We start from the raw sequence: 14,975 nt of genomic DNA on the forward strand, positions 1-14,975 counted from the left end.
AAGGGGTCTGTCTGGAAAAAAAGATTACTCTGACAGTTCAAAGATACGTTATTTTAGATTAAAAAAGATAATTGACAGGCTCAGTTAAGGTGAAAATTGACCTTTGTCGAGGAAGCTACAGGCCTAGGACTTGACTACCCTCCATGACTCGCTTTTAGTTAGAATTTTTATGTTCAGACCATCCTATGTGGTTAGTTTCTGTCTCTGAGTTTGTAGGGTCTGCCACGCAGGCCACCCCCTGAGCTTGTCAGGTTTAGTATGTGGCCCCTTTTTCATCCACAGTATGGTTGCAATTTGTTTTCTACTTTTTCCATCTGTTCTTTGGTCTCTCTCCACCCCCTTTTTTGCACTTCTGGATTAATCAGGAACCTTTTATGATTCAGTTTAAGATTTTTTTTTTTTTAAAGATTTTATTGAGAAAGGGGAACAGTGTGTATTTCCAGGACTTTATTGGGGAACAGTGTGTTTTTCCCAGGACCCATCAGCTCTAAGTCAAGTCATTGTCCTTCAATCTTAGTTGTGGAGGGCGCAGCTCAGTGGTGAGTCCAGTCTCCACTTGCAGGGGGGTGCAGCCCACCATTCCAACTGGCAACCTTGTTAAGAGCCACACGCTCCAACCAACTGACCCATCCTACCGCCCCAGCCAACTTTTTTAAGTTGTTGCTTTACGGATTCCAGTACAATCTTTAACTTATCACAGTCTCCCTTCAAGTAAGAATATACCACTTTACGTATAGTATTTAAAAAAACTTACAAAAGTAAACAGTACTTCAATTTTCCCTCTCTTAGACTTTGTGCTATTGTTATCACACATTTTATTTCTACCTATGTTATAAAGGCACAATAAATTATTTTTTCTTTAAACAATTATCAAGAATATTTTAAGAAAATATTATGTTTATCCACATATTTACCATTTCCAATATTTACATATCTTTGTGTAGATCCATATTTCTATCTAGTATAATCAACTTTTTTTAAACACCCTTATCAAGATATAATTCACATACTATGCAACTCCTCCATTTAAAGTATACAATTCATGGATTTTTGGTATATTCAGAAAGTTGTACTACCATTACCAGAATCAATTTTAGAATATTTTCAATATTCCATTAGTCACTCCCACTTTCCCCCAAACCCTCCAACCCTAAGCAACCAGTAATCTACTTCTGTCTTGATGGACTTGGATGTTTATCAGTTTTTGCTCCATGTATTTTGAAACTCTGTTTTAGATGTACAAATATTTAAGATCGTTATGTCTTTTTAATTAATTGACCCCTTTTTCATTATGAAAGAACCTTCTTTATCATGATACTATTCTTTGCTCTGAAATCTACTTTGTGTGATATTATAGTCATTCCAGCTACTCCAAAAGTTTTCTTTTGACATTAACTCCAGGGAGAGCAAAAAAGATGTTTGGAAAAGGAAAATAATTGTAATTTACTACATGGTTAAGCCCTAAATAGCATACATATTCATAATAATGCAAACACTGAATATCCATCTACTCTATATCACAATGTAAATATATTGGGAAGAATGGAGGGATGGGAAATGTGTATGATTTTTGTGTGTGTGGACACACATGCTGAGGAAGGAGCTAAATCGTTGTATTGCATACTGGGAGGTTAATAAATATTGCCTAAATCAGAAAAAAGAAAAAAAAAGTAGCCACACAGCATATTATGTCACAATCTGGAGGTACCTATCAAAACTAAGCCAAAATAAGGGTTGGCAACCTTTTTTATGCAAAGGATCAGATGGTAAATATTTAGGCTTTGTGGGTCGTAGGTCTCTGGCAGCTACTTTACTCTGCACACATAGTGTGAAAGTATTCATAGACAATATGGGCATGGCTTTTCCAATAAAACTTGATCATTACAGGCAACTGGCCAGATTTAGTGGGATGCTGACTAACTCCTGAGCTAAAAGAATTGAAAGTAGTTAACTCCAAAGCAAGGAAAATAGGGGTGAGGTGGGGCTGGGAAATATTCTGGTCTTAACAGACCTTGTACAACAGGATGACTCTTTAAACTATGAGCATGTGTTGTTACTTTGTTTAAAATAAAAAGAATCAATAGAGGGTAAAAATAAAGCCCTCTTCCAGGCCTATCTGCCTCTTGCTTGAAGAGACTGAATGGGGAATTAGTCAACACAAAGTTAAAGCTCAATATCCTATATAAATGTGAAGTTTTGAGTTGGGGTATTGAATTCTGTATTCTCCCACTGCCTTTGTGAGATTTTCTGAAAGCTAAGATGCTGATTTCTCAGATTCAGTGTTGCAGAGAGTTCAAGTTTTTAATCACTTGGCAGGGTTTGCAGCAATGATGGTACCTGCAGTGTGAATCAGAGACACAGAGAAGCCTTCTAACATTGCGAACCCAAGTTTGGGAATTTTAATTGAAGATGCTGGAAGGACAGAAGCAGTAAAAGGTAGGCCATCACTATCATACTCCTGATTGTTATACAACAGAGAATTACGACTGTTTTAGACTTCCAGAAATAAGACTTCAAGAACAGAACCGTCCCCTGGTATTGGATCCAAGGCAACAGTGGGCACCTCAGCACCCAAACTCCTGATCTTCTCATTTTTTGGACAATATTACTGATGTTACTTCCCTACTCTTTCAGTCTCTGCTTGTCTCTGTGTCCATTCTTTTCCTTAACCAACTACTCTCTGTCTACACATTTTCTCTATCTACAGCTTCTACTAACTTGTAGCATCTGGAAGGCAGTATGCTTCAGTTTGCTTAAGGCCTAACATGACACTTTTGCCCTCTTTAAACACTTAATATCCTTCTAGACTCTGCTCCTATTGGTATTTCCAGTTTGATTTGTCCATGGCTTGGATATTTTTATACTAGGCCATTTCACAAATTGGTCTCCCTTTGACAAGGGGTCAACCCCAATATACACAGCTGTGGCTGGAGAGTCAGGGTCCCACGGAACAAAATATGGCCACCTATAGATGCCTCACCAGTTGCAGGTGTGGGCAGGATAGTCTAAATTGAAGAGTAAATTGAGGAGAGGTGAAATATAGTCAATGACAAGGTGATGGAACACCCATCGAGAGTAATTACCATCCCTAAGGACAAAGAAATAGGCAATGTTTAATTAGTTGATCTTGTCTGTTAGAGAGGTCTTTATAAGATCATATAGGGGAGAACACAGAGTTGATGATGTGGGATGAGGTTAGACAGGAGTGGCATTGTGTGAAACCTTACATGAGAGAAATGAAATTCCCTAAGTTACCTACAAAAGGGTCTTCTGAGTCAGTGGATTGGGAAAGTCTGTGGAAGTTAAGGGCAGCTGGTTGTTTGATCATATTTAGATTAAGAAGGAATTGGAAGTCAGTCACAAGAGATCACATATTGTATGAACCCATTTATATAAAATATCCAGAATAAGTAAATGCATAGAGAAAGCACGATTAGTAGTTGCCTAGGGCTGGGGTGGGAAAAAATGGGGAGTGACTGCTAATGGGTATGGGGTTTCCTATGGGGGTGATACAAATGTTCTAAAATGGATTGTTGTAATGGTTGCACAATTCTGTGAATATTCTAAAAACCACTGAATTGTACATGTTAAGTGGGTGAATTGTATAGTATGTGAGTTATATTTCATTAAAGCTGCTAAAGGAGCCAATAGGAGCTTTTCTGAGATTCCAGTTATCATTGTCTTAAAACGGTATGTTGTTCCTGGACCATGAAAAGCCATAATTGTAAAGGAAAGTAGTCTGAATGGCCTACACCATCGTTACCTAAAAACTGTAGAAAGTGAAAAAACTCTACTAATCGAGCCTAAGCTTCTGAAGTATAACTAAACCAATAAATCTATTTATTGATTTAATAGATTTAAACATAAATCTATGTCTCAATTTTTGTGAACTACAAGTAACATCTTCACTAAAAAAGTAAGCTCCTCGTATTAAGGGATAGTGTTTTACTTGAATGATGGTTAAATACATTCAATCAATCTGTGTTGTTGTTTGTTTAATTTTAAAGTAGTTTCCAAAAGACTGGTAACATGGTCGTTAGCCTCGTAAAGGTTGGAAAGCATTCATGAGATGTCTGTGGTGCTGGCAAGGGCAGTAAACCAGAAATTAGGACACGGGTGCTAGGTCCACCCTGCCTCTTACTAGCTATTGAGATCTAGGTAACTAACTCTTTGAGACTGTTTCCTCATTTATAAAATGGGGATAATAATATCGATACTGCCACCTTATAGGTTATTGGGAGGGTCAAATGAGGTAGTATGTGAAAATACTTCAGACAACATAAAGCTCCATGCAAATGTGCGATATTATCACTAAACTAAATGCCGTTTCGTTAATTATCATGAATGACAGTGGTTAAAAAGGTAGCATTTTATAAAACTGTCCCTTTTCTTGCTGCCTAAAATGCCATTTGTATTCACAGTGAACTCTTTAGAAGCTTGTTCTGAAGCCATCAGGATGTGTGGCTATCAGTTTAATATCTTCAAGAACATCGTTCCTAGAAAATGTTGCTGTAAATGCCCTGAAAAGCCCTCTTCCAAATATCACACAGGCTTATAGGTTGAAACTGGGCACGCGATCATCCAAGAGATGAGGACTGGTAATAACACTGCCATCTTATCAGAAAAGGTTAAAAAGGGACCTCCAATCTCAAATTATAAGATGTTTGGAACACATCACATTTTGTCAACCAAATAAAGAAAATGAAGTTTAATTTCCCAAAATTTTATTAAAAATGGATACTGTCATCAGATATTTTATTGCAAAGATGAAATCTCACAACAGAGCAGTAAAGTTTGCTGTAATAACAAGCTTTAAATAAATATAAATTATTTTTCCAGTTCTTGAACTTGAGAGGTTTTTGTTGTAAAAACAGGTGTTTTCTTTTTTCCATGAGTCATGGACAAACATTTTCCCACAAGAATTTCTTCTCACTGAAATAACTAAGTTGTTAAGGTAGATGGGTGGTGAGGGAGATACGGAGAGGGGAGAAGTGGTGCTCATAGACTTGAGTGGTGCTCAAGTCTTTGAAAAATTAGAAAAACAATTCCCAGTCTATTTCTTAAATTCTTTATTATTTGGTACTCTTTTGATGTAAAAACTTCAATTTTTTAAAATAAATCTTCAGTCTTTGTACCTTTAAAGAGTTAAAATAACTCTACCCATTCAACCATAATAATCCTGTGGCAGATGTAAAGCTAAAACTAAAGGGAAATTTCTAAATATATTCTATAACATAGATCTGATTATGGATACCTTAACTGGGTATTTTTTTAGATCAAATTTCTCCTTAGGTAGCACTTTTGGTTTTAGTAAGTGCTGAGATAAGTGTCTTAGGAACAGAATATGTCTATGTGTCACTCCCTTCCAATTGAAAATATATTATATTTAACAAAACTGAACACGACAAAAGTATTCTAAATGCAGCACCAATTCTATTAGCATTTACCTAGCAGCTCCACCTGGCATTTTTGCATACACACAGGAGTCAGTCTTGGAAGGCAATGGGGGTGTAATAGCACTATTTTGTTTTTTGTTTAGCTCCATGAGAGCTAAACAGATGTGTAACCAGTGGTACAGGTACTCGATCACAGTATTACCAAATTTCCATACTTCGATTCGAGAATGATCTGCACAAGAAAAGAAAGTTAGTGTGGATAGTATTATCAAAATATAAGTTCTAGTATTATGATGAAAATTCATTAGATATGTTTTGAGTTAAAACCATAGCAGAATATTGTTTAAAAATGTAATTACAGGAAAATGGACAGATAAATTTTGGTATATTCAGCTAATGGAATACTACACAGCATTTAACAAAGAACTAGAGCTACATATGTCATGTGGCTAAATCTCAAAAACATTATTGAGCAGAAAATGTTCTTTGGATACAATTAAAAAACAGCTTAAAACCTGCAAAATAATATATTACTTATGGACTCAAGCATGTATGAAAGTAAGAAATAATGCGTAAAACTGATAAACACCAAATTCATAATAGTATTATCTCTAGGGAGGAAGAAAAGAGAATAGGATCAGGGAGGGGTAGAAAGTCTCAACTATTCTATAATGTTATATTTCTTTAAAAAAGTCCGACTCAAACATGCATAATGTTAAGGTTGGATATAGAATGTGGCTCCATGATGACTACACAGGTGTTAGTCTCTAATTTCTATGTTTAGAATATTTCCTAATTTAAATTTATTTTTAAATATATAATCACTGCACACCATTATATTTCATTTGTTAAAATGCAAACTATTAAACTGCCATTTATGAAAGTTACTTTTTCCCAGTAGTCAATGACTAGTATTCAGATAGAATGGTCCAATGGAAAGAGAATATACTTTAGAATTGAACAGATATGGGTTCTAATCTTGACTCTACCCCAACTAATCTTGTGACCTTGAGCAGGTAGCTGAATTGCTCTGAGCCTGTATATCTTCTTCCATAAAACAGGGATAATACTTCAGGATTGTTATGAGGATTAATGAGAAAAGATATGCAAAAATCTGTCACAGAGCAGTTGCTCAAAAAATGTTGATTACATCCCTTCTTTCAGGTGCCTCCCATACTCAGGTCTATGTTTTATTCATTTTTGTTACTTCTAGGATCTAATGCAGTGCCTAACCTAGTAAATGTTTACTGATTTGAGTTGGACAAACCATAAATGATACTTATAATTGAATAAGAGGTTTTAAATATCATCTTCTAGCTATAGCTCATTAACACCAATGACAATTATGTCACTTATGGATATATCTATTAGAATGACAAAACAGAACATATTTTATTTCCCTGTCATCTAGCAACATGAAGGAACAAGGTTCCCTGAATTAGATTTAGCCTCTCTATGGTTTTGAGGGTATTACTACGACAATACAATATGGGATAGGAAAAACACATAAAATGTGGAAAACATTCACAAGTCTCAATTTTCATTTGAGGCTGACTTTAAAACATATGGGCACAATGTTCTAAAATTACTTTTTAACACACACACGCACACAGAAGCACTGTCTTTTCTTCCAATTGTAAGTGTTCAATAAATGTTGAATTAAGACAACATTAAATAATGGAATAATTAACAGGTTAATTATTAATACTAGAAGTCGTTTCAGATTATAGTTCAGCAACATTAGTGACAATTATGAATAAAAACAAAAACAAATGCTGGTCATGAGAGCATATTAAAAATACCTGATTCATCTCATGTTATGCTATGGCTAATACTGGAACAATCAACATACATACTTAAAATGTTGAGGTGCATTTGTATAATTGATCCCTTTTTGTATTTATTAGCTTCCTGGAACCTCTAGAAGGTAATGCCATAGGCTGCAAAGTTTACTCTGATTATCTTAATATTCCAATGTTATGAATCTAAATTAAACTGCACTCTAGAACACTCCTAAAACTAGTCCTAACTGGGTTTCTGAGATTTAACGGCTCTGCTGCTCCCTGCAGCTTTTATTCTGTCCTTCCTAAATCCCCATTAAGAGCTCTGCTCTATTGACGCCTGCCACAGTGTTCTTATCTGACATCCAAATGAACAGACCCCTATCTGCAACCATTAATAAGCTAGTCAGCCATCTCCATGGTGATTCAAGGACATGAGGATGGGTAGCGAGGTCGCTCCCTTTCACGAGCCCCTGTTGCTTATTTCCTGTCTTATTGTTACCGGGGACAGAGGCTCCAAGCCTGTCTGGGCCGTGGTTCCTGTTTCACTGCCCTTTCCAATGAGAGATTGATGCGTTCACTAGTGGCTCTAATGATTCCTCTAATGAAGCCTCCATCGCTCTGTTGGGATCCCATTAACAGCGGTTGAGCACTACTGCCCTCTTGTGGTGGGTAGATGCCAGCTCTTTGCAGCTTAGCGGACTACAGAGCCAGTTTGCAGATTCGTAATTCAAACAGACATACTACTTTTTAAAAAAAATTTCTAACCATGAGAAATTATGCGTTTTTGTTCTGCCTTGGTAAGGATTATAGTAAATTTTTGAATATATCTGACCTAAAATAATTGCTGAGTAAACTTTTGGATTTGTTTATAAACCTATTTAAAAACATTTTATAGCATTTTTGTAGGTTCCCATTTAATCAGACTTTTAATTACATAGGGAATTCATTTTGCTGAAAACATTGGGATACTATGGGATATTTCTAATTAAAATTCCATTTATGGACTGTACTTCTTTACACTGGGTTAAGTTAAATCCTTTAGGAATTATAGACAATTAGAAAGATGGGCAAAGCAAAAAAGAATGAAGTGCTTAAGCTTTAAGTCCAAAAGTTAAAGTGTAACTAACTGCCTCTTTCAACTAACAACTAGCCCAAGATCAGCAATATTTCCTGAATGCTCCTCTTCTTATCATTAGTTCCCTTAGTTTTAGTTCTTTTATTTCTATTGTTTCACATGCCCTATGTCATCCTTTAACATTACTGCCACATGCGGTGAGCTGAAGGTCCATGCAACGTTATATACTTAAACGGCTATATGTGTGCAAATTTCATGCAGTTTTTATGTAGGCAGGAGAACTCATATTTGCCATGGCAGTCGGACATTTAATATGTCATTGTTAATTTAATATGTCATTGTTAATTTAATGTGGTCCCAGAGGTACTGGTGAATGCAGCTTCCAGCTTATCAGGAAAGAATCAACGTTAAATGAGGAGGAAAAACACATTTTTTCTTGAGTTATCAAAGCTTGCGGGGAAGTTTATTCCAGGCTGAACATTAAGTTCTTGCAAGTATATTAGTTCCATTCCTATTGTAAGCATAATAGCTGTACAATATCACATTGTATTGGCTTTTTTAAATGATGTAGCTATAAATCAAATTATGAAGGACTTGAAATCAATGCAATTCATCTTTACAAAAATTCATATTTTAATGCAGTGGTCTCCAAATTCTTTGATCATATACCTCTATCAGTAACAAATGTTGAGCATGATCCCAATTTATGTATATTTATATATAAATTATTTGTTTTAAATCATTTTAAAAAATAGAAATTAGACATTAGTGGGATTAAATCATTATAAATAAAAGTCATCAAATAAAAGTTATCAAGAAGTACAAAGAAAGCCAAGCAAATTTTAAACTAAAGGGCAATTATTTATTTCATGAAAAACTAAAAGTGAAAAAAGGAGCAACCAAAATATGCTATAATGCTCAGCTGTGGGTAATATTTGCATAGGCCAAATCATGCAAACACTGCATTTTGATTTAATCCTCAATTGTAATATAACTACATTGGGAGGATAGGGTAAGATGATGGTGATGTAACAGAACGAAACTTCTATCTATAATGAGGAAATCAATTGACAAGGTTTAAAATTGATGAATCAAAAGATAGCAATATTGCATAATATTAGAAATAAAGAAATGTGCAAATGCCAGATAAAACAGTTAAAATAGTCTAAAAGAATTGCCTCTAGTGAGGGGATCTGGGAGAGCAAGGAGAGAGAAGGGGGATGAGCCAGTGACTTTTCTTGTTAGAAAGCTTTTAGTTCTAGTAGATCTTTCAAAGTACTTTAATAAAAATATAAATTTTATAATCATTTTGGGATAAAAGATTGTTTTAACATCACTAAAATGAAAAATATATATATGTATATGAGTGTCAAGGGAACTTGAAAAATATGCTTGCCTTAAATAGAAAAATGTTCTCACTAAATTGATTTTAACTGCCTTTAGGAGATATGAAAGCAGCAGTGATGTTAACTAGACAAAAAAACCATTTTTAGTTATTTATCTTAATAGATACTGTTGGAAAACTTCAAAATTTAAAATCAAAAGGTGTGATAAGGAACAGAAAGAGAATTGCGGTTTGTTTGTTTTTCTTCCCCTCCCCACCATGACTTAGACTGAAAATGGAAGAGGTCTGCTTGCATGGGAAATGAGTCAAGCATCCTGGCCCCATGTCTTTACCAACCCCCCAAATAGTCTCTTGAACAGTGTGTGACTGAATACTTGTGTAACATCTTAACTAAAAGGGCCCTTTAAGAGATTCTTGCCAGGAAAAAGGGAATCTATTCTAAAATGGAACGGATGTTTCCTTCTCTAGAGCCTGAAATCTATGAGCAATTCATAAACGGCACGCTCTAGGCTCCCTGTTAAACCCCGGTCTAACCGTGATAGCAGCTCTTTGACTACAAGTAGGAGCCAACGAGTCCTGGAAGGGACCATCACCCAAGAATACTAGGTACAAAAAGGTAGTAGAGAACTATTACCAAGTCCAAGCCGATGGCAGCATACAGAAGGTCCACATGAATAGGACAAAACAACGTTCTTGGTATCCTGTTGTCCATTTGTTCTGACTCCTTTGAGAGAACCAAGTACATCTTCACAGTTGCAGACTCAGCCCGTACTGTATTTGTATTTGTTATTTCTGGATGATTGGTAGAATCTTGTGAAAGGTTCTTGTCTGATTTTCAGCTATGCAGTGGGAAGTGAAGGAAAGAATCTTATTCCACTGATGGAACGTAGAGGGGTGGAGAACTGCCCTCGCTAGAGCCACCATAGAGGAAGTAGCAGTTAAGAAAAGATCTCCTGGGGAAGGTGAATCTTGTGGACAAGCGTTAATCACAATTGTGAGTCCAGCAGTCCTTTCCCCGGATGGCAGGGCATCTCCTTCCATCGTCATCTTTACAGATAATACGTAGCACTGAAGCTCTGTCTGCTTTGGCAGAGGGGGAGTCCTGGGACTCTTGCAGGAAAAATAGAGGGGCCTAGGGAACTCTTGCTGAAGCCAGTGTCTTGGATGTATAGACCCTTGGATTTAGGTGTAGGAAGGAAGTATAGCCATTTGGCAGGAATACAGGTTCTAGACAGCAAAGTGATTCTGGTCACTCTTTAATGGAAGACAGCTCTTCTTGCCTCTAGGCCTGAGAACATTTCCGGGTATAACATCTGTCCAAACCTCTTGGGAGAGGGATGTGGGACAGACAGGTATGGGGCGCCCTACAGAAAGATCAGGTGAGGCTGGCAGCAGAAGTCCAAAGTGGAGTGGGGAGAACAGATCCTTGAGAAGGTGGTCAGGTCATGGGTTCTTCAGGTAGAAGAGGCCAACTACTGGGAGTACTTTAGGCAGAGAGTAGCAGGCGGCTGATGCACGACTGCTCCTACAGCTGTCTGGGCGTGATCACTGGCGTCACTGGGTCCCCCCAGGGAAGTATCTCAGCCACAGGCAATTCACATGCAATGGCCCAGCCTTGGTAAGCCAAGCCTGCTGAACATAGCGGCTCCATCACCGGTTACTGCCTCCATCTAAAGGTGACACAGCTGCCTGGAATGAACCAGAATATAAAATACCTCTTTCTAGAAATGCAAATCAAAACCACAATGAGATATCACATCACACCCTTTAGAACGGCTATGATCAAAAAGACAAGCAATAACAAGTGTTGGTGAGGATGTGAAGAAAGGAGAAGAGTTGTGCACTGTCAGTGGGAATGTAAATTGATATAGCCACTGTGGGAAACAATATGGACGTTCCTCAAAGCATCAGAGAGAGAACTACCACATGATCCAGCAGTTCCCCTTTGGGTAGATACCCAAAGGAAATGAAATCACTATCGTGAAGAGATATCTGCACTCCCTCGTTCATTACAACATTACAATAGCTAAGACATGGAAACAACCTAAGTGTCCAATGACAGATAAATGAATAAAGAAAATAAATGTGGTACATATGTATAATGAAATGTTATTCAGCCAGAAAAAAGAAGGAAATCCTGCCATCTGCAACAACATGGATGGAACTTGAGGGCACTATGCTAAGTGAAATAAGTCAGACAGAGAAAGACAAGTACTGTATGTGGAATGTAAATAAAACAGATTGGTAGTTGCCAAAGGCAGGGGATAGGGAAAATGGATGAAGTTGGAAGTTGGAGGAAATGGGTGAAGGTGGTCAAAAGGTACGAACTTATAGTTATAAATAAATTCTGGGAGGTATAATGTACAGCCTTGTGACTATAGTTAACAATACTGTATTGTATACTTGAAAGTTGCTAAAATAGTAGATCTTAATAGTTCTCATCACAAGTAAAAATTGTAACTATGTATGGTGATGGATGTCAACTAAATGTATTGTGGTGATTATTTCACAGTATATACATATATCAAATCATTATGCTGTACACCTTAAGCTAATACAATGTTATATGTCATTATCTCAACAAAACTGGGAACAATGAAGTGTACCTGTCCTGAACATTAAAAAAGGACTCCTTTCTAGAACTAGGATAAAGTCCGGTAGGAGTTGGCATCAGAAGGCCTAAGAAAGTGTGGACACATCATCAGCCCTAATTCTATCTTCTTGGCAAAATCATTAGTTCGGAAGGCCTGGTGGGTTAGGAACTATGATAAGCATCCCTTCCCATCCTGGGCGGGAACTACAGATATCATTAGTGCATTTCCTGCTGGGTGGGGTCGTTGAGTAGGGGCCTTAGTTAATGCCACCAGAAGGCTCAGATAAACTTTGACAGATTGCGATGCCAGAAGACCCCTCTCTTTCTGGCACAAAGAGAAAGGTGCCTCAAAGAGTCCCCCTTCCTTTCCCCAAACAGGGAGCTTAGAATTTCCGGACACAAGTGCATCTGAGAGAGAGAGGGCTGGTATCTGGGTGGCTGAGGAACTGTCTCGGTGGCTGCAGAGATGTGACAATGCTAAGGCGGGAGGGTGGTGCTTAGGGAGCCCTGGGGATGTGGTTTCTGGCTGAATCTAGCTCTGTTAACTGCAGTTGGTCTTCTTGCCACCTGAGGACACTGTTGGAAAAGAGAACGTGGTGGGGAGCACTGGAAGTCAAGGGTGCCCCGGAATCAGCTGGCACAGGTCAAATTGGAGGCAAGCAGAGGAAGCACATTTGTATGTTTTCTGTCTCTGACAACAGGAAGTAATTCTGATAAGCAAATTGAAGGTGGAGCCTGAAGAGATTCCCTTGAAGCGTTGGTACAGAGCCACAGAAGATGCCTTTGTCTGGGGATGGGCTTATTAAGGCCTGAGATCCAATTCCTGATACACCTGCAAGGCAGAGAGTGGAGGGGCCTGCTCCTCACCCCCAGATCCCGTCTGACAGAGGGATGGGATTGGACACTGGTGGATGCCTGGGTCCTCACCCAAGAAGGGGAGTGTCAGTCTGAGAGGACACAAGAGACCCTGGCAGCAGGGTATGGCTCTAGGCCAAGAGGCTGGCAGGTTGGGCAGGGACCAAAGTGGATAGGAACTCAGGGAGAATGTCAACTCGACAAACTGGTCACACATGGAGGGCGGGGGGTAACAGGGCTCAAGGTGGGGACTAAATCTGCTCCAAAGGGAAGAGCAGCAATGAGGCACTGACATAGAAAACATTTCTTCCGGATTTTTAAGTCCTCAGTAAACAGGCAACAAGTATACACTGAGTATAAGAAAGTATACCGTAAACAAGTATTTGTTTTCGTTGTTGCTGTTGTTATTGTTTCCCTTGAATCACTTCCTTAGAAGACGTGATACCTGTAACACCTATGAATCCAGAAGCTCCTATGAATCAGCCCAGAGCCATGAGGCTACAACAGATGCCATTCCAAGTAAGAATGCTAATCTTTACGCACATCACTCATAATCCATATTAATTCATGTTAACTTTTATTTGACTCTTGTGTTCTCTCTTATTCCCTAGCACTCCCAAACTTGTGGGAGTATCTCGCCTTGCTAAGCCAGAAAATCTGTCACCCATGTGTCCTGGCTCACTGCTATGTGCTTCCCCTGTACTACATGTGTCCATTGCCACAGACACCCTGACAAGTGGGGCTGTCTTTCTCTGGGTTGCCTTTTCCTTCCTCTTGTCTGAGGAGTCTATCTAGTTCTGAGCCTCTCAGCCTAGTATATATATCACAGAAATCCAGAAACCCTTTTGACTTGGTCCAGTCTCCACAGAGAGTAGGAGACGGGGAGAGGGAGGAGAGGGACACTTTTAGAGTGCAATTTCTATAGAGCCATTTTCCCAATTAATGATTAGTTTTTCATGAGTAACAAAAAAGAAACAAACTTTAAATTTATTCCTTACTGTTCCATTCACATAAACGACCTGCGGTCTCTGATGGGGTAATATGCACCCATGGAGGAATGAGTGCTTCTATATATATATTTACTCTCATATGTAGCCAATTCTGTGTTACCAAAGAGCTCATCACCTTCTCCAACCTGGGAGCCTTACTGCTTTCAATTCCTGCTGACTCTCCTCCTTCAAAAAGTCTATAATACTAGTCACAAAGATTCGTAATCTGTTATTTTCTTTGGCTTTTCATTGAAACTAAAGATAATAACAGCCTTTTTTGCTTAATGTACTTGTTTCCTCTCCTCAGTGTAGCCCCTATTCACTTTTGTTTTTTACTGAATACTGCACATGTAATCAATAAGTGGGAGATAGATGTGCTTTTGAATTCTCACATGTGCAGCACAGGCAGTCACTTTGGGGAATGCAGTAAATTATAGACAGTGTCCCTCCATTTAGAAGACTATAATCAGAACTCTTTTTTTCTTAAAAATTGAATTTATGAGGGACTTGCTTTATTCAAATATCCCTGAATTGCAACTGTGTTTTATTGCTGTTAGTATAGATTTAGACCATAATTAAGTGGAAATTTACCTCTGATATATTCACCAATGAGCTTTACATTAACTTGCACACGCTTAGCAGTTGGATCAAAGGAACAAATATTCTCGACTAAGTATCTGTTAACGTACTGTGAACAAAAAACAAAAGTTATGGATTCAGCAGCAAGTGGAACTAGAGTACCCAATTCACCAGTTTACATAATTTCATACATATAACTTTGAAAACAGTCAAAACCAATCTATGGTGTTAGAAGTCAGGATTCTGGTCACCTTTGGTGTGCGTGTGTGTGTGTGGGGGGCGGGTGATAGAAGAGGGTACAAAGGAGGGCTTTTGGGATGCCACTAATGATTTGTTTCTTGATCTAGGTGCTGGTTTAA

At 38.1% G+C, this 14,975-nt stretch overlaps 1 protein-coding gene across 1 annotated transcript in view; it reads right to left on the reverse strand.

Moving 5' to 3' along the window:
- Positions 1 to 4,970: 4,970 nt before the first annotated feature.
- EFCAB5 (EF-hand calcium binding domain 5) overlaps positions 4,971 to 14,975 on the reverse strand; it is an 81,161-nt gene continuing 71,156 nt past the window's right edge. The window contains exons 20-21 of the mRNA XM_074320420.1: positions 14,629 to 14,725; positions 4,971 to 5,628 (exon numbers count right to left, since the gene is read on the reverse strand). Coding sequence (XP_074176521.1) covers positions 5,444 to 5,628; positions 14,629 to 14,725 — 282 coding nt within the window. The 3' untranslated portion in view covers positions 4,971 to 5,443. The remainder of the gene's footprint in view (positions 5,629 to 14,628; positions 14,726 to 14,975) is intronic.

Source organism: Rhinolophus sinicus, linkage group LG15, assembly GCF_036562045.2.
Source record: "Rhinolophus sinicus isolate RSC01 linkage group LG15, ASM3656204v1, whole genome shotgun sequence".
Lineage (NCBI taxonomy): Eukaryota > Metazoa > Chordata > Mammalia > Chiroptera > Rhinolophidae > Rhinolophus > Rhinolophus sinicus.